Below are 25,039 nucleotides of genomic sequence, written 5' to 3' on the forward strand. Positions count from 1 at the left end.
CTGCCCTGGCCCTTCCCACTAGAAAGGGGGAGTCATTGTGAGAAGCACAGACACCTTCGCACATTTCCAGCCCTCCAGGGAGCAGGGTAGGGGGCCTCTATGGGACTGTTCTAACCTCTTCGGATGCTAGGTTCTCCTGGGAGCTCTGTGGAAACCCAGGCTTGCTAGCTGGGCTGCCTCCTCACGAGATCACTGGGTACCAGCCCCTTCGCTCACGCTGGGCTGGGTGTACTGGGGGAGGCAGGTCTCCCTGATTACTTTCCTGTTACGCCTCTGTTACCTCTCTGTTACTCCTCTGTTACCCCTCTGTTACTCCTGTTACCCCCTGTTACTCCCCTGTTACTCCTCTGTTACTCCCACCTTACAGCTCCACCCCCACCCTCACCATCTCTAACAAGGTCCAAGGTCACAGTCATCCTCAGCCAGCCCCCAGCTCTCCCCGCTGAGGCTGTGGGAAGCCCAGCCTCTTCCGTGGCATGGGGTGGGGGCGGGGGGGGGGTCTGAGGCCGAGATTCCTCTGCACTGGCGCTTGTCTGTTTCAGGTGGCTCGTCTCCGGCAGTGACAGGAAGGGAATGCCAAATTAACGCTGGGTAATAAATTCTGCAAAGCCAATAAAACCAAAGCAGAGGGATAGATGGAAGAACCGCAGCAACTGATTAAACATTTTTGTTGGCAGTCACAGACACATGGCACATTTTCCAAGGTCTGCATCAAGGAGACATCTGGCCACGGCCCATGTGTGCATGGGAGGGAATCCCAGTGAGCAGAGACAATGGGGGCCAGGAGGGCAGGACCCTCCAAGGGGCAGCAGGCTGGGGAGCAGGCACTATTCGGGGGTCTGAGGCACCTCCAGGGCAATGACCTCGGCAAGCTGTAAGGGACGCTTCCCAGGAAGGGCAGTGTTGGAGTCCTCGCCTGCCAACCCCGTGGGCTGCGGGAGCCGGGAGCCGAGGCCTGGGAAAGAATGTTTCATGCTTGGAATGCCTGTTGCCCAGCCCCACCACACCCCACACCCAGACTCAGGATTCTGGATTCAAGGTCTGAGGCCCAGGCCTCCCCTGAGTCTGAGAGAGAAAGTGCGTGCCATTAGATGGGGTCAGAGCCGACCCAGGAGGACCCTGGGGTGCTTAACTCCTTGGGCTCCCTGATCACGGTACAAAAAACTCTTTTCCTCTGTACCTCCACCCACATCATTGCTCTCCCGGAGCATCCTTCCTCCTTCAAGGCCCTGCTGGGCTCTGGGACTCAGAGCCCCCTCTGCCTCTGAGACTCAGAGCCCCCTCTGCCTCTGAGATAGCATCACCCTTGCTGGTGTAAGCTGCGTGTGTGTGTGTGTGTGTGTGTGTGCGCGCGCGCGTGTGTGTGCGCATGCGCACACGTGCAGGCGTACACACCTCCCCAGAAGGCTCTGTATCGTATTCCTTTCTTTCTGCCCACGCTTGCTGACCATGCTGAAAGGCCCCACTGGGGCTCTGCATGGGCTAATTTGGACCTGTGGTCGTGGGGCTGAGGGCACACACAGGGAGTGGGCCAGTGGCCAGCTGACTTGGGACTGTCTTCTGTTAGGAGGAACAGGATTTCCACACAAAACTCTCCAGTCCTTCAAAGACCCGCCACTGCGCATAGGATGAAGCCCAGTCTTCTCGGCTTCCCCTGAAGACCCTGCCAGGAGCAGCCCCAAGTCAATGCCCCTGAAACACAGGCCAGGGGGTCACTGTGAGAGGCTGGGAGCTGCTCAGAGGATGCGTCACTCACCCCCATGTCAAGGTGGGGGAACTGTTCCCATACATTTCAGACCCACTCAGGGCTATCAGCTCCCACCAAAACCCAGGGCCCACGAGCTTCCAGGTGCTTTTTCCCTCTTACCTCACACACAGAGATACGGACTTGGGCTTCATCAGCTGGTTCTAGCAACGGCGAAGGGCATCCATGTTCCCTGATCCCAGACACGTGCCCCTTTGTTCCCACAGAGGGGGCACAGCTCAGTCTAGCCAGACCCTGTACCCCCTGAAGCACTGGGTCAAGTCCACTGCCTGGCCCTATGACTCCGCCCTCTCTGCCCCCTGGGCCTCGGCCCCGAGGGGCAAGTCACCTATGTACCCAGGACCATGGCCACAGCGTCCTAATCAGTCTCCCCACCTCCAGGACCCCTGGGTTTCAGCCCGGCCTCCGCCTGCTCCTTACCAGTCACACGAGCTATTTGCTCTCCTTCAACTATGTCTCACTCAGTCTCACCTTCACAGATGTCACCATCTACCCTCACCTGGACGACACCTGCTCACCATCTGGGTCACCCGCTGAGGCCCAGCACAGAACTCAGCTCCCTGTATTGCGTCTCCCTCTTTGCAGCCTCAAGGTCTGGCAGAGGGTCTGTCATTAGAAAGTGTTTAGAGAATAAAGCTTGGTCTCCCCGGGCCAGGAGTTGCCCCAAAGAGATGGTCACAGGGCCCAAGTCTCGACCTACCTCTGAGAAGAACACTGAGAGAATGACCAGACTGATCCAGTGTATCACGCCAGCAAACTGGAATGCACTGGAAACTGCAAGCACAATAACAGGGGCTAATTTTAGGAGCAAGGAATTAGGTGCATCAGTAGAGGGGGCCTCACAGCGTGGAGGCAGGCCTCCAGGAGCCCAGAGCATGAGTATTTAGATCTGGAAGCAGTCCGGCCAGAGAACATCAGGCAGCTTTAAGGGGTGTCTGTGATGGAGGTGGTGGGAGGTTGGCGGGCCCGTAATGCTGCTCTTCCCTCCATCCAACGGGTGCCTCTCAGAGTTCCAGCTCAGTCCCATCAGCCGCCGTGGGCTTCGTGCCCAGAAAGAAGCCTTCCAGGGGAGCCTTCCAGAGGGAGCAAGAAGACATCTCAGACCTGGGTGGGCAGCTTCTGTCAGATCTAGATGAGCTTCCAGAAATCCCCACAATTCACCCCCAAAGCACCGTGCACTGTGAGTGGGGCTTAAGGCAAGCTTACTCTGACTTCTCATTCTGAAAATTCTGAGTGGCTGAGACGGCGGTGTCAGCCAGGGTGTTCTGGGGGAGAAGGCAGGAGCCGGGACTGGAAGAGGACACCAGTGGTGTCAGCCTCCTGAAAGTGGCAGAGTGAGCAGCTGGGGGCTGCCACGCCTCCGGACGCCAGAGTATGAGCGGGGAGAGCTATCAGCCACTGAAAGCTCCCACCCCACCTTCCACCCGGCAATCCTTGGCATTAAGGCAGCACCTCTGGCAGGCCCTTTCACAATACAGGGGCCGTGACCAGCCTCTGAGCTGTAGCAGAGCATAGTTTATCAGGGAGTAAGGCCAAAAGTAGGGTGCTGGGGCCCAGGACAAGGTCAGGTGGGCTCTGATGGAGAGTGGGTGGGAGGGGATGCCCCCCCCAGAGGGCCAGCCTAAAAGAGATACTGGTAGAACATCCCCGGACAGTGGGGCAGGACCAAAACAAGGTGCAGGAATGCAGCTGGGAGCACACTTCCCTACTGGGCTCTGGTCAGCACGCAGCTCAGATCCCCTGGGGGACAAGGAAAGATGCCCGAAGCCATCAGTGGGGTGGGCTGGCCGAAAGAGAGGAACCCACAGCCTCCCCCAAAGCTCTGAGATCAGCAAGCCCTGGGGGTGGGTGGAAACAAGGTCCTGGAGCGTGTCCTGGGGGAAGGAGGCTTCAAAGACAGGTTCCAAGTGGGAGACTTTGGGGTTTCTGGCTTTGGACCAATACGAGCCTCAGAAGGCAAGTCCTGCCACACTGTGGATTCTTTCCGTCCTGGGTCACATGAATACGAGTGGGAACCAGGAGGCTGAGGCCTGTGCGACTCTGAAAAGACCTCCAGATGATTCTGGAAGCATAAAATCTCTCCCCATTATTTCTCAAATGAATTCCTGTGCCTTTTTTTATGGTTTGCTTTAGAAGAGCAATAAATCTCTGATTGTGCATTTTATGGAATTTAAGATGCCTTTTATGAGCTGTTAGTGGATCTCCCACCAAAATCAATCTCCTGGATGCTTAGTTTTAAGCAAAATTCCAGCGTCGGCCGTGTTCTCAGTTCTACTCAATGCCTGAGCGGCCAAGAGCCCCAAGTATAACCCACAATAAGGAAAGAATGACTCTGTTATGGTCAGACCTCATAAAAAGCAGACATACCGATGAGTGGGAGGGAAAGTATACAACATGGTTTAATTGAAGACAGGTTGAGTGTAAAATCAGTGCTAGTCACTTTCTGCTGGAAGATACTTTGATTGGAACCAAGGGGCCACCAGCTGTACAAAAGCTAACGAGGCTTATCAGACAAAAGCAATTCCGCGCTCTCCGCCATCCTCTCTCAGAGAGTAGGGAAGGCTAATAGGACTTGGAAGGAGCTTTGACGGACCCTGAATACAGAGACTCCAGTAAAGGGTCTGGGGGCATTTGAGAATACAAGTCTAAGATGACTGAATGGGTCTGGGGGTGGCCGGATGTACAGTCCTGGATTTTGCCAATGGCAGGAAAGGAAATCTCTCAGGGGCCAACAATTTCATTTCTTTTTTAATTTGCACTTGAATGAGCCGTCTTCTGACTTAGGGGACCTCTGGGGAACCAGGAGCTCTACCAGAAACCACTCACTCATCCAAAGCCAAGAGTCAAGACCCTTGGCCCCCTGCTGGTGCACCAAACAGGGGTCTACAGGGTGGGAGGCAGGAAGAGGGCCCTCCGCTCTGACAGACGTGCTGCCAAGGGACACCTAGAAGGACAGAAGAGGTGGCAGACAAGCTATCTGCTGCCATGTGCATCAGGCTCCCACGAACATGAAACTAGGACGAACACCAAGAGGACCAGGTTGGGAAAGAAAACTGGCCTGATGGTTTGAAGTCCCAGCTCTAATACCTCTCACCTAGGAAAAGTCTAACTTCTCCCAAGCTTAATTTCCAAATCCATAAAAAGGGATAATACCAGTCTTGCCTGTCTCACAGGGTTGCTACTAGGGTCAGATACATGGAGAAGTGCTTTCAAAATGATCACGTTATAGATAAATAACACTGCCAACTTACAGACGGATAAAAATACAAGGAATCATAGCGTCATTGTGGCTGCTGTCATTATTAGTTACTACAAGGTGAGACGCCTCCACACATGGGAACTCTCTTTAAGCTACAGCAAATTCCAACCTGGAAAATTCCAAATGGGAACAATAAAAAAAAAGGTGCACACAGGGGTCCCCAACATTTTGGATCTCATCAGTTTCTGATCATGGAATGCTGGGGAAGGGGAGTGAAGAGGCCACATTGGGCGGAGGGGGGCAAAGCGATGCTGGGGGTGGCAGGGAGAGAAGCTGCCAGATGCTTTCCTCCCAGTGGTCATTCCCATGAGCCATGGGGCCAGGGGTGGGCAGTGCCGTCAGGCGGGGGGCAGATCACACTGCTAGTTGGGGACCCCTGATGGATGCACATGGAATATTGACATCATATGTATTTACATATGTATCTCTCTTGCTACTCACACTGGAGAAGCTTTATATCTATTAGAAGTTCCAGAGTCAGGAGAATCACCACCAATATTACACAGGCTACCAGGAAACTGTTGACACTTGCACTGAGCAAAAATACCTGCCACACGGCTGCTCTCTTCCCACAGCACGGCTTCAGCCAGGTAGACCTGCGGAGACAAAAGTGGGGGAGGAGGCACTGAGAAGGGGTGAGGTCCCCACCACAGCCTTGCTCTCAACACCTCCCCGGCTCTGTGCTTCCTGATGAAACACAGCCTTCTTCAAGGGGCCACTGGGTAGAATGACGAAGACCAGAAACATCTCATTAAGAGATGGAGCTCGGTCTACAGGCTGACCCAGGCAGCTCACAGCATCTCCCTGTGCTTCAGTCTCCTCATCTTTAAAATGGGTACAAAACCACATCTCATAGGCTTCTTGTAAAGATGGAAGACCGCAAAGGTTAGTGGAGAGCCTGGCTATGTGGTAAGTGCTGCATGAATTATTATTATTATTATTACACTTACTATATTATACTTCCGCATAGGTCTCAGAACCTAGCACAGGCTCTGCATTTAGGATACCCTCAGCCCACCTCTAATAAATGCTCAATGAATTCATAAGTGAATTTTCTGTTTTTTCAGCTATACAAGGAAAGATTTGAACTGATCCCTGTTTCTCAAAGTAGATTGTAAGGAATGCTAGTTCCACAGAATGTTAATGATTATTACTCAATAAAAAGTTTCTAGGGTTGGATAAGTTTTAGAAAATTTGGGTCAAAGTTAAGTGGATAGGGCTTCCCTGGTGGCGCAGTAGTTAAGAATCCGCCTGCCAATGCAGGGGACACGGGTTCGAGCCCTGGTCCAGGAAGATCCCCCATGCCGCAGAGCAACTAAGCCCGTGTGCCACAACTACTGAGCCTGCGCTCTAGAGCCCACGAGCCACAACTACTGAGCCCGCAAGCCACAACTACTGAAGCCCATGTGCCTAGAGCCCATGCTCCACAACAAGAGAAGCCACCGCAATGAGAAACCCGTGCACCACAATGAAGAGTAGCCCCCACTCGCCACAACTAGAGAAAGCCCACACACAGCAACGAAGACCCAGTGCAGGCAAAAATAAATAAATAAAATAAATAAAATTTTAAAAAAATTATTAAAAAACAGTTAAGTGGATATTTTTCTCTGCAGGACATTTTAGTGCCATTAATATGCTATCATGCATCATTGTGCTCCAAAAGGGATTACAGTATCAGTTCTTCCCAAACTCACTGGCCCACGCACCCTTTTGTCATGTAGCACCTGGAGGGACTAGTGTTCTACGGACCGTCTTTTGGGAAACCTCTGACTAGATGATCGTGAGCGTTCATACATAGACATGAGGCCACTGACGATGAAATCTTTCCTGAGTAGGTTTGGAAGTGGAGAGAAGGCACAGAATCTCTCAGAGCTGGTGGGCCCCTTAGGGCATTTGATCCCCTCCCTTCAGGAACACAAGATCCTGGTGAAAAGGGGGTGCCTCTAAGGGGGCATGGGGATGGTGAAGTCAAACCTCACTGCCTTGGTGGGTTATTTACAAGCTGGACCCGCCTGCCTGCCTTGATGAGGAAGAATTAGGTGCCCCAGAACACCAGAGACAGCACTGGCTGGGGAGTCCTCACTTCTGGCTTGGCCTTCGGCCTCCCGGGACCATGTCAAAGGCACTCTGGACTTCAGCCTCCCCATCTGTAAAACTTCTTAGCCTCCAGGGTTATTGAAAGTTAAATGAGAAAATGTATCTGACCTGTAAAGCACCATGTAGCTGATGGTGATGGTGATGGTGGTGGTGATGGTGATGATGATGATAAATTATCTGATGGCCCAAAGATTCGGCCGTCACCCACTGTCCTTCCTGTCCAGAGGGAGCAATTGGCTGGAGCCTGCTGCAAAGCAGCCAGTACCCATCCCTGAAGATCCCGAGGGTGTCTCTGGAAAGGGGAGCTCTGCCTTGAGGTGCTCCCTTCTCCCCGAAGGAATAATGTAGGTGCTTCAGGGAGATTTCTTCCTCACAGACCATCAAGGGAAAGCTTGAAGGAGGCCCCAGCTGTTGGAAAGTGGGACAAAGCTCATGGCTCTTCAAGGAAATTTGGCTTTCAGGTGATGGGGGAAGAGGAGGAAAGCATTTTTGGACAAGCAGAGGATGATTGATGGGACACCCTCGCCCACGGCCAAAAGCGTGGGGCGAGAAGCGAGGAGAGCTGCCAGGCAGAAGAGAGGGTTCTCACTGAGGACAAGCGGAAGACTGGGGGACAAAGGTGAGCGGAGGCCAGACCGAAGGCCATCGATGAAGGCCTGCTTCACCCGCTGCAGATGGGTTTCAAAGTCCCCTGCGGAACCACTTCTCTCCACCTTCCTGCAGGTTCACGAGGGCCACTCACAAGTGACAGGCTACAGGGTAAACCCCAAACTGACACCATGTGGAGCTCAGTAGGGTTGTCAGAGAAAATACAGGACAAGCAGTTATATCTCAGATAAACAATCAATCAACGATTTTCTAGTATAAGTATGTCCCAAACGTTGTATAGGATATACTTACACTAAAAAATTTATTCACTGTTTATCTGAAACGCAAATTTAAATGGGTGTCCTCTATTCTTATTTGCTAAACTGACAGCCCTAAATTCAGAGCAGAGGGGTCTTGAGGGGGCCTGGTGAGGGTGGCTGGGATTTGGTCAGAGGAATGCATGGGATCCCTGGGATACAGGTGAGAAGACAGTGTCAGGAAAGGAAAGGCCACGTGAAGGACACCGGTGGGAGGGCTGAGCGTGTCTGTCCAGGAGGCCAGGAAGGAAGGACCAGAGTGGTCAGGGACAGCCGCCCCCTACCTGGTCGAGGCACAGAGAATCCTGGAGGCTCCACCCACAGGTGCTATCAGCTGTGTATGCTTTTGCCTATGAAAGACCCTTTGAATTGTAAGGTACCTTTGGCCATCATTACTTGGCTGACCTCCTCTCCTCCTGATCCATCCCGAGAGTGTCACCCCTCCTTTTCCCATAGTGTGACATTCCCGCCCCTTCCGCTGGCCCTATTTTAATCTTTCGCACCTCTCACCCCAGTTCTCGCCCAGCCTCCAGCTGCCTCGGCACTCCCTCTGGAAGTTTCCTGCGGCCTCCTACCCTCCTGCCCTCCTCCCCGGTTCCCAGAGGAGACCCAGCTCCAATTCCACATCCTCTCTAAAACCCAGTCCAATCGTCTGTGGCCCCTACACTGATGCCATTTCACTGCCACCTGAAATCTGAGGCAAGCACCCTCCGCAGTGATAAATGAAAAGGGCAGCTGCCAAAGCCGTCTGCCTTGGCTGGTGCCATGCTGAGCAGCCAGAGGAAGACTCGCCTGCACGTCCAGCCTGAGGAGCGGGACACCCGTTCTCATCTGTGCCTTGTGCAGCCCAGAAGCGTGGGGTGCGCCCCTCAGAGACCGGGCCTTCTACCCTGAGAGGAAGGTCCCACAGGGAGAAAGGGATGAAACAAACCATTTGTTTCTTCACATGGCAGGCTTTCCCTCTAAAAAGGAGACTCCACACTTGACCTGCCTCTCCACGGGAACGAAAAGTCATTTTATGTTGCTGCTTCAAGTGTTAAGATGTTGCTTTTGGGACTTCCCTGGCGGTCCAGTGGCTAAGACTTCACGCTCCCAATGCAGGGGGCACGGGTTCGATCCCTGGTTGGGGAACTAAGATCCCGCGTGCTGCAAGGCGCAGCCAAAAAAAAGAAAAAAAAGATGTTGCTTTTTATTTTCTTGTTTGATCAGAAAAACTTCCTAAGCAGACCCAGGTTTGGTTACTGGGAAGTGGGCGGTGCAAAGTGGGGACCTGTAGTCCAAAGTTGGCACTGCGAGCCTGGCCCTGATACCACGGCACTCCTCGGCCTCGGGAAGCAGCCAGGGAGGGGCCAGGAAGGTGGTAGGACTCAGAAACCAGGCAGGGGAAGGTCTGGAAGTCAAGTGAATGCCAGACACCCCATGTGCTAGGCAGGCACCGTGATCAACACAGGCCACGGCTCTCGGGCAGCTGACATTCCAGTGGGTGAGAGTCAAACAATAAACATAGTGAATTAGGAAATGAGATGGTGTCCTACAGGGTGGTGGGTACTGTGGGAGGAAAGGGGGGCATGAAGGGTGACATTTTAAACTAGGTAGTCAGGGTAGGCCTCACCCGGAAGGGCTTCCCCTTCAGGGCTGGGGGCAGCTGACCTCACCCCACCCCGCGCAGGTGTTGCAGGTGTTCCCACAGCCCTTGGGGCAACCAACGCAGTTCCCAAAAAACCCCAAGGCAGCCGCAAAGTGGAGCCCATGCTCACTGCCCTGGTCCTGTGCTTCCGCTCCTGCACCAGCCCAGTGGTTCCCCCCACCTCTGCTCTGCCTTCCACTACAAGCCCCTCAACCATGCCCGTCTGGGGGTGACTTCCTGAAACCCCCTTTGTGCACAAGTTCAAGGGGTGCTACTTGCATACACTCTATGTGAACCCCAGGACAATACACACAGGGGAGGACTCAACTGAAGCAGATGGAAGGAGACTACCTATCCAAGAAAGGATGGTGTCCAGGGATACAGTAGCTGCTGAGGAGTGGCGGCAGGGAGGCTGCAATCTGTATCCAGGTCAGTGGCGCTCAACCCTGGCTGATCCGAGGACCACTAAAAGCGCTTTAAAAAATCCCAGTGCCTGGGCCACACACACCAGACCACGCAAACCACAAACTATGGGGCGGGACCCAGGCCTTAGTATGTGTTGATCTCCTTAGGTGATTCCAATGTGCAGCTGAGATTGAGAACCACTGTCCTTGGTCCTTGGTGCTCAGTGGGCTCCGTGGGCCAACAGCATCAGCATCACCTGGGAGCTTGTTAGAAATGCGGGCTCTTGGGCCTTCCCACACCCTCTGAATGAGTGACTGCATCTCAGTGAGATCCTGGGTGATTTGGGTGACAACCACTGCTTTGGATTTAACAAGAGGTAACGGGTAGCTCAGGAGGTGGGAAGGGCGTGGCAAAGGGAGTCTGGGTGCAGGAGAGATGAGGCAGGGAAGGCAAGCAGGTCCCCAGCCAGCCCTTGGGGCCGGGGTGCAGGGCCCAACACTGAGGAAATGGTGAAGCAGGCAGGCCCCCTGGGGAGCAGAGGGCAGCACTGACACTCACTGAGACTGAGTGTATGTGTTTGGGGGCATCGAGGGTTTCTTAGCCCAGACCTGAGGCTGAAGCCGGAGTCCAAGCAGGCTCTGGGCTTCCAGCTCCTTGAAGAGCAGGACCATGGACCCCAAGACTCCAGAACAGAGGCTGGGCTGAAGCAGCAGAGTTTCTAGCTGCCCCAGTGTTCGGAAATCCCAGCTACTAATAAAATTCCCTCTGAAATTCAAATGACTCAGATATTCCTAGGAGACTGGGTTTTAGCAGAAAAATACAATCTTTCCAGCTTCAAAATATCCCTGAGTGGGCTTCCCTGGTGGCACAGTGGTTGAGAATCTGCCTGCTAATGCAGGGGATACGGGTTCAAGCCCTGGTCTGGGAAGATCCCACATGCCGCGGAGCAACTGGGCCCGTGAGCCACAACTACTGAGCCTGCGCGTCTGGAGCCTGTGCTCCGCAACAAGAGAGGCCGAGATAGTGAAAGGTCCGCGCACCGCGATGAAGAGTGGCCCCCGCTTGGCGCAACTAGAGAAAGCCCTCGCACGAAACGAAGACCCAACACAGCCATAAATAAATAAATAAGTAAATAATCCTTCCCTCTACTAAAAAAAAAAAAAAAAAAAATCCCTGAGTGATTAAATAATGACTCAAAGAGTTTAATGGGCCAAAAGGGAAATCAGCATTGACTCTTTAATTAGAGAAGATACTTTCCTCCATCTCTTGAGCATTCAGCCCATCAAAGCCCTAGAGCTGGTTCTCAGGGTGGTGCTACCCCCAGGACCACCACCAGAGGGCAGGCGTCTCTCAATTTCCTATCTTGGTGCAGTGGCAGCGAGGGGACAGCTCCAGGAGGCCGGCTTAGGTTGCCAAGGTCTGTAAATACCAACAACCAGATGGCATCTCCTGGCAGGCAGGTGACTGTTCTACTGTGAGGGTGCACCAGTCACTCCTGAGGCCTCAGAGAAACCCTGGAGCGGGAGGAGAGGCTGAGTACCCTTACTGCTTCTGCTTTATATACTTAGGTGTCTTCATAAAAGTTCGAGAGGATAACTTTTAGAATATTAAAATGAACTCTGGCAAGTTTCTGATGAATCCTTTATATGAGGTCAAGCCACGAGAGTGGCCCAGAAGGAGGCAGCTCCAGGTCACTGCTTCATCAGGCAGCGTTCCCAAGCCTGGCACTGAAACAGCCCCGTTCTGAAAGGCAGAGCAGAATGGCTCTGTGCAGTGCCAGGATGGCAGGGGCTGTGTTTGCTCCTGGGGGGGATCTGGCTTCTCCCACCCTGGCAATCCACAGTGTGGCTGCCAGGCTGGTGTGGCTGGGAGGATGCACGATGGGGGGAAGGGGCGGTGGCGAGGTATGGGGACTGTGGAGACCCCCAAGTTGCCTGCAAAGCCCACAGGCAGTGGACAGTCATGGTGTCCCTGGAGGAGATGGAAGATCACAGAAGAGCTTATTTCCCAGTAGGTGGCCAGACCAGATGGCCTGCCAGTCCTACTCAATGGAGATTTCCATCCATCAAGTCCCCAAAGAAAGGGGGTGTAGTTGAAGCCTTAATCAAGTCTGGGGCACTGAGCCTCCCCAACCTGCCTTAACTCTGACCTTGGGAGGCACTGCTAGACCAGAGCCTCAGAACCCTTCTGTGTTGCAGAGCTCTCCAGGGCATGAAACCCGTGGCCCCATCCCTGAACAGTGCACAAAACTACAACACTGTGCATAACATTCCAAGGGGTGCATGGACCCCTTGATTCTCACTGATAGGTCTTCCAAGGACACCTGGGATCCGAGTTCAAACCCCGGGACTGTGGCAGTTGAGACCCCTCCAGGCCCTGAGATGCTCCAATTCTGTGACGCTGAACACATGCAGCCTGGAGGCCACAGACGTGGTGGTGTTTTTGTCAGCAGAACATCCTGTGGCCCCACTTTATTTTTCTTTACTGTATTTATTCCAGAGGATTAAAATACTGTCAGAGAAAGCCACGAAGCTGACTTAAATCCAACTTCTGGCACTGACCTGGGTTTTATTTTTATTGATTTAACAAACACTTAAAAGGCACTTACTATGTATGTATGCTATTCCGAGCACTTTACAAATGTTAACTCATCTAGTAGTTTTAAAAGACAATTCCTTCTATTTTTTTCTCTGTTGACAAACAATAGGGAAAGCCAGACTTTTCCATCTGTCTAGGTTTTGGTGGTAACTGTAGCCCCACCACTGCCTGAACTCTGAGTGCGATCTTTGATCCCCAGTTTCCTAAGCTCCCAAATGGGAATAAGTAGTATCTTACTGCAGGATTGTTGTTCTAAAATATTAAAAATAACATATGTAAAGCCCATAACATAATGCTTACTACACAGCTACCATTCATATCTACTATGATGATTTAGGCATGTGAGCATTAGAAAAGGGATTAATCATCTAAATATGGGCAGTTTCAACATCCATTCCATTCTGCACATAGTCATTACATGCCCACTAAGTGCCAGGCACTGTACTGGGTGCTAAGCACAGGAGGGTGCTAGGGGCCTTCTTCCGCATGGAGCCTGCAGCCTTATAAGTGAATTCAGACTATGCAATGAGCTCTTTGCCCTAGACTACCCTGAAAAGCTAAACACATAAAGGGAGAGGGAAAAGCAGGAGAGGGAAATGAGCTCACATGTGCAGAACTTCTTCAAAGAGAGAAATATCCACCCATGAGAACCATCAACCCAACACCCACAGGGACACCCTTGTACTTCTTTCTCACTCTCACAGGGAGAACCAGAAGAGCGGGAAAAGCACTGTCAAGCATCCCCTTTGTTCCTGTACCCAATTCCAAGAGGCAAGCCACAGCAGCACAAAACACCCAGAAATGCGAGCACACAACGCACTGCAGTCACGAGGACTCTCAGGTTGGAGGTCAGAGGTGACTCTCCCAGCCCTTGGGGGAACTGAAGAAATTGAAGTTCCCATACGAGCGAGCAGCTTCCGTTCTGCAATCAGAGCTAAAGGTTAGCCCCACTGCCTTGGAGCGGAGGGAGGGAGGAGGGCCGTGTGCAGCTGGGGTCACGGGAGTCTGACATGTTCTTGTTCCAGAATCTCAGATTTCTTGCATCCTGGGAAACGCAAGCACTGGGAAAGACAGCAGGGTGTGGTGGCAAGAGCCCAGCCCAGGAGCTGTCACCCCGCTTGGCGAGCCACCAACCCCACTCTGGGAACACAATGGCTAACACGCACCATCGACTGGCTGCCCCTACTTGGGGGAACCCAGGGCATTGCCCACACATCTCTGAAGGGCTTCCATGGGGTTCAAGCCTACTCAGGGGAGGGAGTGGGGCCCTGCTGGACCAAGGGGCCACAAGACCCTCTCCCACCTTGAGTCCTCAATTCTGGGAACTGGCCAGAAGTCTGAGAGTCTCCTTCGTGCTCTGCTTTGTGGGCAGGGCTGCCCGAATGAGGTCAGCTTCCTACCCTGGTGGGAATCAGTGGGCTATGGCTTTCAGGCACACCCCACGCCCACTTCTCTGTCCAGCTCTCTCTGGTTCTGAGCTGTGGCTTGGCAAATCCCGGGATGGCCAGCTCCCTCTTCTTCTCTTTGGCTAAAGTTCAGATCTCAAGGGCCTCTGCAGATGACTGGAGACCCCCAAATCCCATAAAGTCAGTTCACTTTCCTTGGGGGACCTGGCCTTGGCTTCAAGTCCTCCACCCCATTCCATGCAGCGCTCACGCGCCCACGCGAAGGTGGTCAGAGGTGCTCTGCCGCCACCTAGTGCTCTCCAGAGGCTGTACACCCTGCCCTGTGAGTAGGTGGGGGCAAGAGGTTTATTTTGCTGAGAAATAATATATCTGAGAACTTACTGCCTTCTTAATCAATATAAAATCTTTGCAGTTCTTGGACTACAGGAAATAGGCTCACCTGTGCTTACCAGAAAATACTTTTTGATCTGAATCAAACCTTTATTTCCTGGTTGGGACATTAAGAACCCTCATGGACGCCTGAGCCTATGAAAAATATAAAGAGTCGTGGGTGACAGGGTCAGCTTGGGTCCAGGGGCAGCTGGTATGCCAGAGGAAGAGGCAGAGTTTTATTATAGAAAAATCTCCTTGGCATCTAGCAAATGGAATAAGGAAGCTCTTTTTAACTTTTTTCTTCCTTGAGGGAAAAATGACTCAAAGACTTCACAAGCCACATGATGCAGAACTTCTGGACTTTGCATTTGCAAGGTCATGGCAGGGATGGAACTGCCTTTTAACCCTGAACCCCAAAAAGCCTTCCCTTCTTCTAAAAGGATGCTAAGATTGTACTAAGTGAAGTGGGCATGTTCTGAGGCAAATCTGATTTCTTTCTTTTAGGATGACTTTGTGGAGGGGGTGTGGAATTAGCAGGGATGCTCAAAGGTGGGCCAGCCACAGACCATGGCCTTGAGTTGTGGGGAGTGAGAAGCCTGGTCCCTTCCTGTGGTTCTTCCTGGACACCACACAGGTCTAGGGCCAGCCCCCAACTCTCCCCCAATGGAAGTGGCCTTCCCCTTCTCTTCTAATCCTTATCTTAACACAGACTCACTCATCCACTCACTCGCTCAAGTCATTCCTTCATTTAATCAATACCCCTCATGTTCCAGGCTCAAAGGATCTGATCTCTACCCTGAGGGAGCACTTGGTCCAGTACCAGAGGCAGACTTGAGAACAGAGTAGAGCTCAGTGTCACAAGTGCTGAGATAGAAGAAGGTCAAGGGCTATGGGTGCACCAAGGTGAGGCTCTGGCTTGGCTGGGTGGGGTGGGGGACAGAAGACTTTCTGGAGGGGGTGGTCCTTGGACTGGACAGTATGGGAAAAGAGAAGGGAATTTGGGGTCATGGCTCAGGGGGTACCTCCCCTCCTCCCTCTTTGCCTCCAGCCTTTGTTTGCTGGCATATCTAAAATTATTTCAGTCTTTATTTAAAGATGTTGCTATATTGGACCCTGTCGTCTTATCCTAGCCTGACATCTCAAAACCATTAGGTTTTCTTCCGCTGACTGTCAAGTTCCAGCAGAAATGTGCCATTGGCATCATCTCCAAGCAATAACATCCCTTTCTGTCTACCCCAGCCTTCCTCCAAGCTTCTCCCATCTGGGGGTCTGGCCCTGACCAATCAGGTCAGACCTCTTAGAACCCTAAAATATAAATAACTACAAAAGGCTGAATATCCTTCATTTCTTACTTTGTTTTTATATTTTGACAAAGACTATCCTACCTACTCTTCCATGACCCTCTCTGCACCCTCTTTCCACTAAAAAGATGGGGAGCACTATCTCTCGATGTGGCCCACAGAGTCTCCTCTATAAAAGGGGGCGATGACCCTTGCCTTCGCCGCCTTCCTCACACATATACTGTCACCATCATTTTTCCTATCAGCTGTGAGCTTCCCGAGGGTGGAGGTTCTGCGCTTCTCTGAACTTTCTGTCTGCTGTGGCCTCTTGTCTAGCCCAGACCCTGCAAACCAACCAGGCATTCAGTGTACTGTAGCTGGTTGAGAAAAAGTAGAACTCCCAGTCTGTGCCAGGAGTTAGCCTCCTGCAAACCCAGTGTCCCTCTTCCAAAGGTGGACAGTTGGTTCACTGAGAAGCAGTTCTGTGTCTCACTTTCCCACAGTTGAATGGGGTGATGTCCAAAGGCAACCAGGCAGAAGGGGCTCTGGTTACATGGAAACACCAAGCGTTGTCCCCTGGGATAGTGGACACAATTCAAACTGTATCTGAGCAAAATAATCGAGCCAACCAAGTTACTGAAGAAACAGTCTGAGAAGGCAGACATGCTTCTAGATCTTTTCCAAACAGAACAATGACTAGAAAGGAAAAAGGGAAGTTCTAATTCTGGATCAAAAGCTATGAATGGAGGCTTGGCTTTCTTAGAGACTGTGGTGTATTGCGGGCAATTCTCCAATATCCATCCCACCCTTGACCCACTGGGTAACAGCAGTGTGTTTTGGGAAATGACACAGTTCAAGGGGTGGCCCTGATTCCCATACCCCTTACCATGTGACCCAATTCTAGCCAATGGGACATGAGGAGAGAGCAACTAAAGGATTCTGGGAAAGTTCTTTGCTGCTCTTAAAAGAGAATGATGGGTAGCCATTCTCTCTTGCCAGACATGTATGAAGAAGGATGTGGCCAGATTACCAAGGGCAGCCCTCTCAAAAAATAAGGGGAACCTTACAACATCAGGATGAAGCTAACACTGTTGACAGCAGAGTGGACAGACAGAAGGAATCTGGTCCTTGTTGCTACTGCTGAGGGTCTGGACCAACCTCAAAGCTGCCCTAGCTCTGGGCTCCATGGGCCATGGGCTGATGAAAACCCTCATTGTTTGAGTTTGAGATAGGCTTCCTGTGGTATGCAGTCCAAAGCACCTGGCTGATAGGGTTACCAATCCTTTGTGAGAAGGATGATGCAGTGAAGAGATATTAGGGCAGTAGAAAGGTACAGGACTTGGAGATGACAGAACATGAGGATGAAGGAGAAGGAATTAAGCTGGTCTCTCAGGGTACCAATGCAGTGGGGCATTGTGGCTGGCTCAGCTGGGGCTCAGACGTGCCCAAGAACCTCCTCTGTTCCCCTTCCCCCTCCTCTGAGTGTCTGTTCACATCTGCAGACATTCATGGAGATCTGTGTTTTATCACTATTGAAGGAGGAGGCGCATGGCTGGGGGGAAGATGCAAGGAGGGAAAGGATGATGATGATGATGATGATGATGATGACGATGGTGATGGTGTAGCTGGCATGATGTGCCAGTGCAGCCCCTTGGATTGAACTGGAGACCTGGGTGTAGAGAAGTGAAGGCCAGAAGCAAATAGGACCAGAGCAGTGGCCATAAGCAGAGCCACTTCTGGGCTCACTGACAGCTTGGTACAGAGTCTGGGGGGAGGGGAGGCTTTTCTTCCCCACCTTGCATGGGCATCCTGTGGGCTTGTGGTTTCTGAAAGGCCCTGAACTGGGCACTAGCTTTCCCACAGTGGACACTGTCAGTGTCAGCGGCTTCATGGGCAGTGGACATGGACGAGAGGGAGCCAGAGCAGGGGAGGAAGAAGGATGCAAGTTCCTGTGATGACTATGCCTGACCGACTGGCTTCATGGATCTTTGGTGTCTTGGAAGCCACTGGCTCCTGTTGAGGCAGGAAGGAGGCTGAGGGTCATTGTAAATGAGCCAAAATGCTCATGTGACTCCCTCTGGTAATAGGCTGGGGAGGCCACCCAGGTAAGTCTAGATCCACTGACTGGGGCCAGACAGAATATGTTTTGGGAAAAGACAGTTCAGTTTGGGGCCCTGTTGGGTTTGAGATGGCCAGAAGTCCTGGTTGGGCAGATAATGGTTCCTCAGGCTGGATTTAAGTGCTGTCACCAAAAAGGCTATTTTTAGCAATGACTTGGGTAGAGACAAGAACATTTCTCAAATATGCAGCCAAATCAGAGGTAGAAGAACGGATAATTCCACAGACATTTGTTAGGATTCTAGGTGTGTCTGGGATCCTGTGGAGATGTCCAGGAAGTAGCTGGATGTGAGCCAGGAGTTTGAGAGAGAGAGAGAGAGAGCAGTTGTGCTAGAGACTGGGCTTTGAAAGTTACAAGCTGAAGAATGTGAATTTCGGTTATGGGGGTGGATACAATTACCCAGTGGGTAGAATTAGTAGAGCTAAAATGGCCAAAGACAGAAAACGAAGAACCCCAACATCTAAGGACAAAGCAGAGAAAGAACAAGTTTTAAAAGGCCTAGAATGGACAGCCAGAGGGGTAGGAAGAAAATCCAGAAAGTGTGATAGAGCAGCGGACACACAAGACTGTGTTTCAAGGGCGGGGGTTGGGGGGGGCGGGGAGTGGATGACATTTTCAAAGGCTGGACAGAGGACAGTGTAAGGACCCTAGCAACACGGAAGCCGTTGATGACCTTGAGGAGAGCAGCTTCCACGGTGTGGATGGGGCTGAAGCTGGACTGCAGTAGGCTGAGGAATGAATGGGAGGGAGCAAAGGGGGTATGGCTAGTGCAGATGAGGCTTTTAAGAAGTTTGGCTGCAAAGAGGAAGAGAGAGATAGTGGCAGCTAATGGGGACGTGGAGTCGAGGGGGGATGTGAGAGACCTGAGTGTGTGATAAGTCAGTGTGAGGATGCAGCTGATGCAGCAAAGTTCATGAGAAGGTGTGAGAGGAGGGGAATCAGAACTCAGAGGTGAGGTTGGCCCTAGAAGGGAGGAAGCGAGGGACTGAGGGGTGGGGTGCAGCTCATCTGTGACTGCTTCTACTTTCTTAGGGAAGGAGGAGAGGAGGTCATCTGCTGGAGGCAAGAGAAGGCTTGGGGGAAATGGAAACAATCTGAAATGGCTACCTGGGGACCAGGAGTGAAAGTTAACCAGGACCACAGAGAACTGTCAGGCAAAACTGAGAAGCAAGTTGAGACTGGAGGCCTTGAGTCTGGGAGGTGCTTTTACAGACTGAATGTTTGTGTCCTTCCCCCCCACCCTCCAATTCATATGTTGAAGCCCTACCCACCGCATCCACCCCACGCTGACGTGATGGTATTTGGAGGTGGGGCTTCTGGGAGGTAATTAGGTTTAGATGAGGTCAGGGTGGGGCCCCTAATGACTAATGATGGGATTAGTGCCCTTATAAGAAGAGGAAGAGACCAGAGTTCACTCTTTCTCTCCACTCACGCACAACGAGGAATGGCCACGTGAGAACACAGCGAGAAAGCAGCTGTCTGCAGCCCAAAGAGAGAGCTCTCACCAGCCACTGACTCTGTTGGCACTTCAATCTTGGACTTCCCACTTCCAGAACTGTGAGAAAATAAATACCTGTTGTTTAAGCCACCCAGTCTGTGGTCCTTTGCTATGGCAGCCCCACCAGACTAAGACAGCACCAATCTGCACAGTTGTCTGACTTTCATACCCGAGCCCTCAGCAGTCTGTGTGTAGAAGCAAAGAGGGTAGACAACAGATAGCTCTGCAGTTTAAGCTCTGCTAGGCAGGTCCACGAGAAGGACAAAGGGCTATTAGGAGAGTCAAGGAGATTGAGACAGATGAAACTCTTCCACCTGTGCCTAGGGGTTTACCCACATCTGCACGCCAAAAAGTTAAGGGCCTTTGATGGTATAGCCTAACAGTGGTATCATGTACAATGTATCCTAACCATAGTCACAACTGTGATGTTGTAAAGGGACAGGTGACAAATGGAAGCCCAGTAGTGCCAGCCTGGATCAGGAGCCAGGGCTCTATTTTTGTCTCTGTCACTGTGTGACCTTGGGCAAGTTCCTTCCACTCTCTGGACTCTGCTATCCTATTAGAATATTTAGAAGACATACTTTCTAAGGTTTTTTCCAGCTCTGACATTCTCAGATTCTGGGAAACTTAAAAGCACTGAAACACCACTGAGCTCAAAAGAAGTGAATGGCGGGGTGGCTGGGCACTATCTTGCTGGGGTCCCTGAGGTCCCTTCATTTCCTACAGAAAATATTCATTCCTATATATAACACTTCCCTTAGTAGAAAGAGGTGTATTTGACAAGACTTGCACCAAAGCTTTTTGAAGACCTACCAGAACCGTAAATCGTGTTGTTTTGCATCATTTCAGAAAGGGCCAGGTTGGAAATTTGGGGAAAACCCCAGGAAATGCAGCAAGAGCCAAGAAGCTTGTGAAGAGAGGCTTTTTCCCCCCTTCACAGTGTGCTTTCGTTCTGCTTCCTTGTCACCTGGCTTGTGTCCTGTGCCTGCTCTTCCTTCCTCCAGGAAGCCCTCTGGCTGCCAATGGAGCCCGCTGCCGAGAACTCCAGCAGCGAAGCAAATCCCTTCACCCGGCTGCTTCCTATTTACCCAGCAGGAGCAGCTTTCCAGGGCACACCTGGAGACTCAAACCAAATCAAGAGCCTCTCTGCCTTGCAGGCATCCCATTTGTATTCTCCCTGCTCAGAAGAAACCTTGCAGGGGCCTGATTCAGAAGCAAATGGAATGACAAAGCAGGGACTCTGCCTTCTCCAGTTCAGGCTAAGGAGTGGTGCCCCCAAAGCCTGGACTACCCGTGGTGCGTATGCCTACAGGGTGCAGGTTGTGGATAGGGTCTGGAACTAGATCCTCTAAGGTCTTCCCGCTTCTTTCCTTGCCTTCCGACTGTAAGCTTGAAAAGAGCCAAAAGGTGGCGCTGGTGGGGCGGGAAATGAGTCCATGAGAATGGATGGGGCAGGACACCAGGCTGCACTACCAATTTTGACCTCCAGAGGGCGGTGGCACAGTAGCCAGGTGCTCAAGGAAGGCTTGACCGCCGACATCACTGGTGGAGCCAAGGACCTGGAGACCTGGAGAAGCTGGCCCTGTGGTCGGATGGTGCTGCCCGTGCTCAGAATGGTGCCACCCTCCACCAGGCCACCCTGAACTATTTCCAACCCGTTTGCCTATCCTTGTTTCCAATGTCCTGCTGACTCTAAGCACAGTACTTGGAGAAAATTATATTTTCAGAGAAAGCCATTGGGGTGAAGTTTTTGCAAAAGGTGTATGGTTTCACAATTGTTAGGCAATTTATCTTAGGAAGGCGGGGAGGCCCTTCAAAAACACTCACAGGGAATCCAAGCTCTGCAAATTTAATTGTAGCTAAGGCTTCTCATTTGCTTCTAAAATAACCTGGCAACCCTTCGTTTTTATATTCAAAGCTGTCAGCATGTTCCAAAATATTTAGCGGTGGCATCTGAGGAAGGAGAGTAGCCCAGAACTGGCTCCCAAGCTCCTGGCCAATGTTTAAAAGTCTATATCTAAGAGCAACAGGGTGGGGCTGGGGAAAGTCTGACCTGCCCTGTGACCCAAAGACCTGTTCCTGCCCTTGTCCAGCCTGCAGATTCCCCCACGTGAATGGAGGGTGTCACTGCTGTGTCTGCCCTGTCCAGATTGAACAAAGGCATCCAATCTGATTGACCAGTTAAGTAGGGGTAGGTAGGGGCCACTCCTTTGAATCAGGGGCCAGCATATTCTATTTGTCCTCACTGGAAAAAGCAGCAGAACTTTTTAAGGTCTGCAAAGCTCCCGGCTGAATGGTGCTAAATTCCCTCCCGCCCTTAGCATGTTACTGCACACATGCTTTCTTCCCCATCTCGTCCCTGGTGAAAGAAGACTTGATAAAAGGAAAGTACATTCTAAATCCATTCTTTATAGGTGCTGAGACCTTGGGTGAGTCACACTAAATCCTGTTGGTCTCTTGATTCCCAGGTGTCCAGATTGGGGGTTGGATGGGCTATTATGGAGTGTGACAGCCTTTAATTTTATAATTCCCTGAGTTCCAAGCAAATGTCGCTTAATAGGTTGTCTATCAGTGACAGGTATTTTCTGTGCCCACAGCCTTTTTCTGAGGAAACAATGTCTGAGGAGAAGAGCTGGGGTGGCCTGATGTGAACTTCTGGTCTCTTACTATTCAGTATCTCTCATCTCTGGGCTGCCTCGCTGGAGGTACCCATGGAAACCCAGGGAGTTATGCAAGAGATGTCTTAGCTACTCAACGGTACAAACACCTACCCTTCTCTTTGGTAATCTTCGTCCAGATTTGACAGGAGCTGCGAGCCCGCCGTGGAGAGGTCAACCGCAGCCAGAGGCAAGTCCCGATAGGCAAAGTTCACCAGCTGCGCGGGAGCAATGCTCTTGGTTTCTTCGTCTACTTGTTGGGAGATGATCTCAACTTCGGAAGTTCCTCCTTCTGTGGCAGGCCTGAGTTGGGGATGGCAACAGGGCAGAGACATCCCTCAAGAACAAAATGATTTTTCCATTCCCCAAGGAAAAGACGGAGAATGCACCAGAATCTGTGCTGGAGGAGGGCAGGGGAAGTGCGAGGTCACCATTCTTCCCCGCTGGCCAACCCAGGGACTGGACTGAGGCCCTACCAGCCACATCTCCCTCACCAGCTGGGGAAAAGTGGAAGCATGCTCAGATCTTAAAATATGAGCTTTGGGGGGCAGGGTCCTTCATCAAAGGGAGGTAAAGACCTAGATGGAAACTCTGCCAACCAGCAAAGCCAGGACTTAGACTTTTAGGCTTCTCAGTAACTAGACTTTATGTTGGAGTAATACATTCTTTTAAATTGTCTCCCGTGTTTCTTTGTAAAGGTCCTCGGGAATGTTTCTACCATCTGTACCACAATAGAGAAGAGAGGTGTTTGTTCACAACTGGATGTACTGCTGGTGCTTGGGGAGACGACCTGGAGGCCTCCAGGGACCAAGTGAGCCTTGGGGCACTGAGGACAGGAGGAGCCAGCTGTTCTGGGTGCCACTCCCTTCCTACTTAAACTGGTCCTACTACAGCTCCCTTTATAAGGTTGACAGTAGGAAATGGGGGTCACTTGAACAAATGTCTGAGGGGTTTTGGGTCTCCTACTAGGTTACCATCAGGCTCACCTAGGGCACTGCCAGTAACCCACAACTCCATTGGCATTACAGGGCATCTCAACCAGAGGCAGGACTACCTCCCAACCCACCAGAGGTATTTGACAATTGGTGGAGGCATTTGTGACTGTCACATTACCAAAGGAGGTCACTAATGACATAAATAAGAAAGGGGGCATTACACATCCTGCAGTGTGTTCAGTAACTAAGAACTCTTCTTCCCAAACACCAACAGCTACACTGTGAGGAGATGGTGGGCTGGGTCATCTTCCTTTAACTTCCTGGGCTGCCATCTTTGGTTCCCCCAACACATCCTTGACCCTATTTCATCTTGTAGAATCTGAGGGGCTGGGTCTTGTGCCTCTGGCCAAACAGTGGAGAGGAGTAAAAATTAAATATTTGAGGGAACACTGAGAGGCCAGTTGTAATGCGGCCCAGCCTGTGATAAACTGTTCTGGGGCTCTGGTGCCGATTCCAATGCTGACTTCCGTGGACCTCCTCTGGGGCCTCAGTTTCTCCAGCTGAAGCATGAGGAGGTGGAATAGAGGCTCTGCTCTTTCTCTGTGATCTGACATGGATGTGAGAAAGATGGAGCAGGTGGGAGGGGCTCTGGAGTGATAAGTTCCTACACTTGGCTGGACAGTTCTACATTCTAAACTTTTCCAACCACCATTGAAAGCTAACCAATAATACACAGTGGCAGTTATCCAGAAAGTGTGGAACTGAATCTGCCTACTTCTCTTTTGCTTGAATCATCCCAGATAATTGAGGAAAAAGTGGGATTTTTCTTTGAACACCACAGGTTGGCTGCCTAAACTACCTGAATTCACCAAGTAATTTCCAATGCCCCACTTCTCTTTTGTAGGCCTTATTTAAACCTCAGCTCTTTGCTACCTGTCAAGCACAGATAATAGTACTCATCATGGTGTGACATTTACAAAATGACTCAAGATCTTCAGACAGAACAGTCACAGGATGTGAAGCTTCTGTGTTTCTCAACAATTGAAATAAAAGTGTGGGTGTTCATAGGGGGAATCCTGGCTCTTCCAGATGTTTCCCAAAAAGCAGATGCTGGGTCGAATTTGTTCTTTTGGAAACTATGGACTGCCAAACTGAACACGTAGAGCTTTCTGATCAACGAGATGTTCATGGAGGGCTGGGGTGAGTTTCTGAAACTAACAGGATGTGGCTCTGAGAAGCATGGAATAAGCTACACCTGCCTTCCTGCCCTCTGTTCCCTTCTTGCCGATGGTCATAGTGGTCCAGCACCACCTCTGGCCGTGGATCATCTCAGCGGGAGGAGACAAGGCCTCCTTTAGGGGGAATGAAGGTCTCACAGTTATAGCCTGAGTATTGGGACTATTCCCTGGTCTTGAATATGAAGAACAGTATGGTGGACAACACGTATCAGTGGCTCTGTTCTGCACCCCTCACTTTGCCACATGACTTTGGAGCTTCCCATCAAAAGGAAGAGTATATTTCCCCACCCTTGATGCTGTGTTCAGTCATGAGACTTGTTTCGGCCGATCTGATATTAGCAATCCCACTGGATTAGCAATGGGATTACACTCCCAGTTTTGGATTGCAGAATTCCTCTGCCTATTTGAACTAAAAAATGAGATGACGTGAATAAGGTAACTCTGAGAAAAAGTAGATTTTAACACATTATTTTAATGTCAGGCTCAAGGACAAAACCACCTAGAGCCCCTCCATCTCTACAGGGCTGGGGAAGGAGCTACTGGCTGTACACCCAATCCTGATGTGCCAACTCAGTATCCACAGAGAGCAGATCCCAAGGCTACTTACTGTGGACTGGTCATGTTGAAAGATGCAACCAGAGCCATGGGTTTTTGGGTGTCTAGTGGGGCTCAGCTGTCTCGAAGCCTGACGTCAGCATGTCCAAGCGTGGGTTCTATAAGGCATACAAATGTGGTGCCCTGAAAACAAATAATTGAATAGTAGGAATTTATTACACTCAGATGTCAAACCAAAGTCCTCCTAAGCGCATCTAAAAATGGAAGCCCTTAGAACTTTCTTCCATATAGACTTTCCTTCAAAGTAATACTGAACAGATTCC

At 51.2% G+C, this 25,039-nt stretch overlaps 1 protein-coding gene across 1 annotated transcript in view; it reads right to left on the reverse strand.

Moving 5' to 3' along the window:
- TMEM266 (transmembrane protein 266) overlaps positions 1-24,806 on the reverse strand; it is a 91,533-nt gene extending 66,727 nt beyond the window's left edge. The window contains exons 1-4 of the mRNA XM_068537251.1: positions 24,769-24,806; positions 22,103-22,291; positions 5,466-5,620; positions 2,466-2,539 (exon numbers count right to left, since the gene is read on the reverse strand). Coding sequence (XP_068393352.1) covers positions 2,466-2,539; positions 5,466-5,620; positions 22,103-22,291; positions 24,769-24,806 — 456 coding nt within the window. The remainder of the gene's footprint in view (positions 1-2,465; positions 2,540-5,465; positions 5,621-22,102; positions 22,292-24,768) is intronic.
- Between the last annotated feature and the right edge of the window lie 233 nt (positions 24,807-25,039).

This window comes from Eschrichtius robustus, chromosome 1 (genome assembly GCF_028021215.1).
Source record: "Eschrichtius robustus isolate mEscRob2 chromosome 1, mEscRob2.pri, whole genome shotgun sequence".
NCBI lineage: Eukaryota > Metazoa > Chordata > Mammalia > Artiodactyla > Eschrichtiidae > Eschrichtius > Eschrichtius robustus.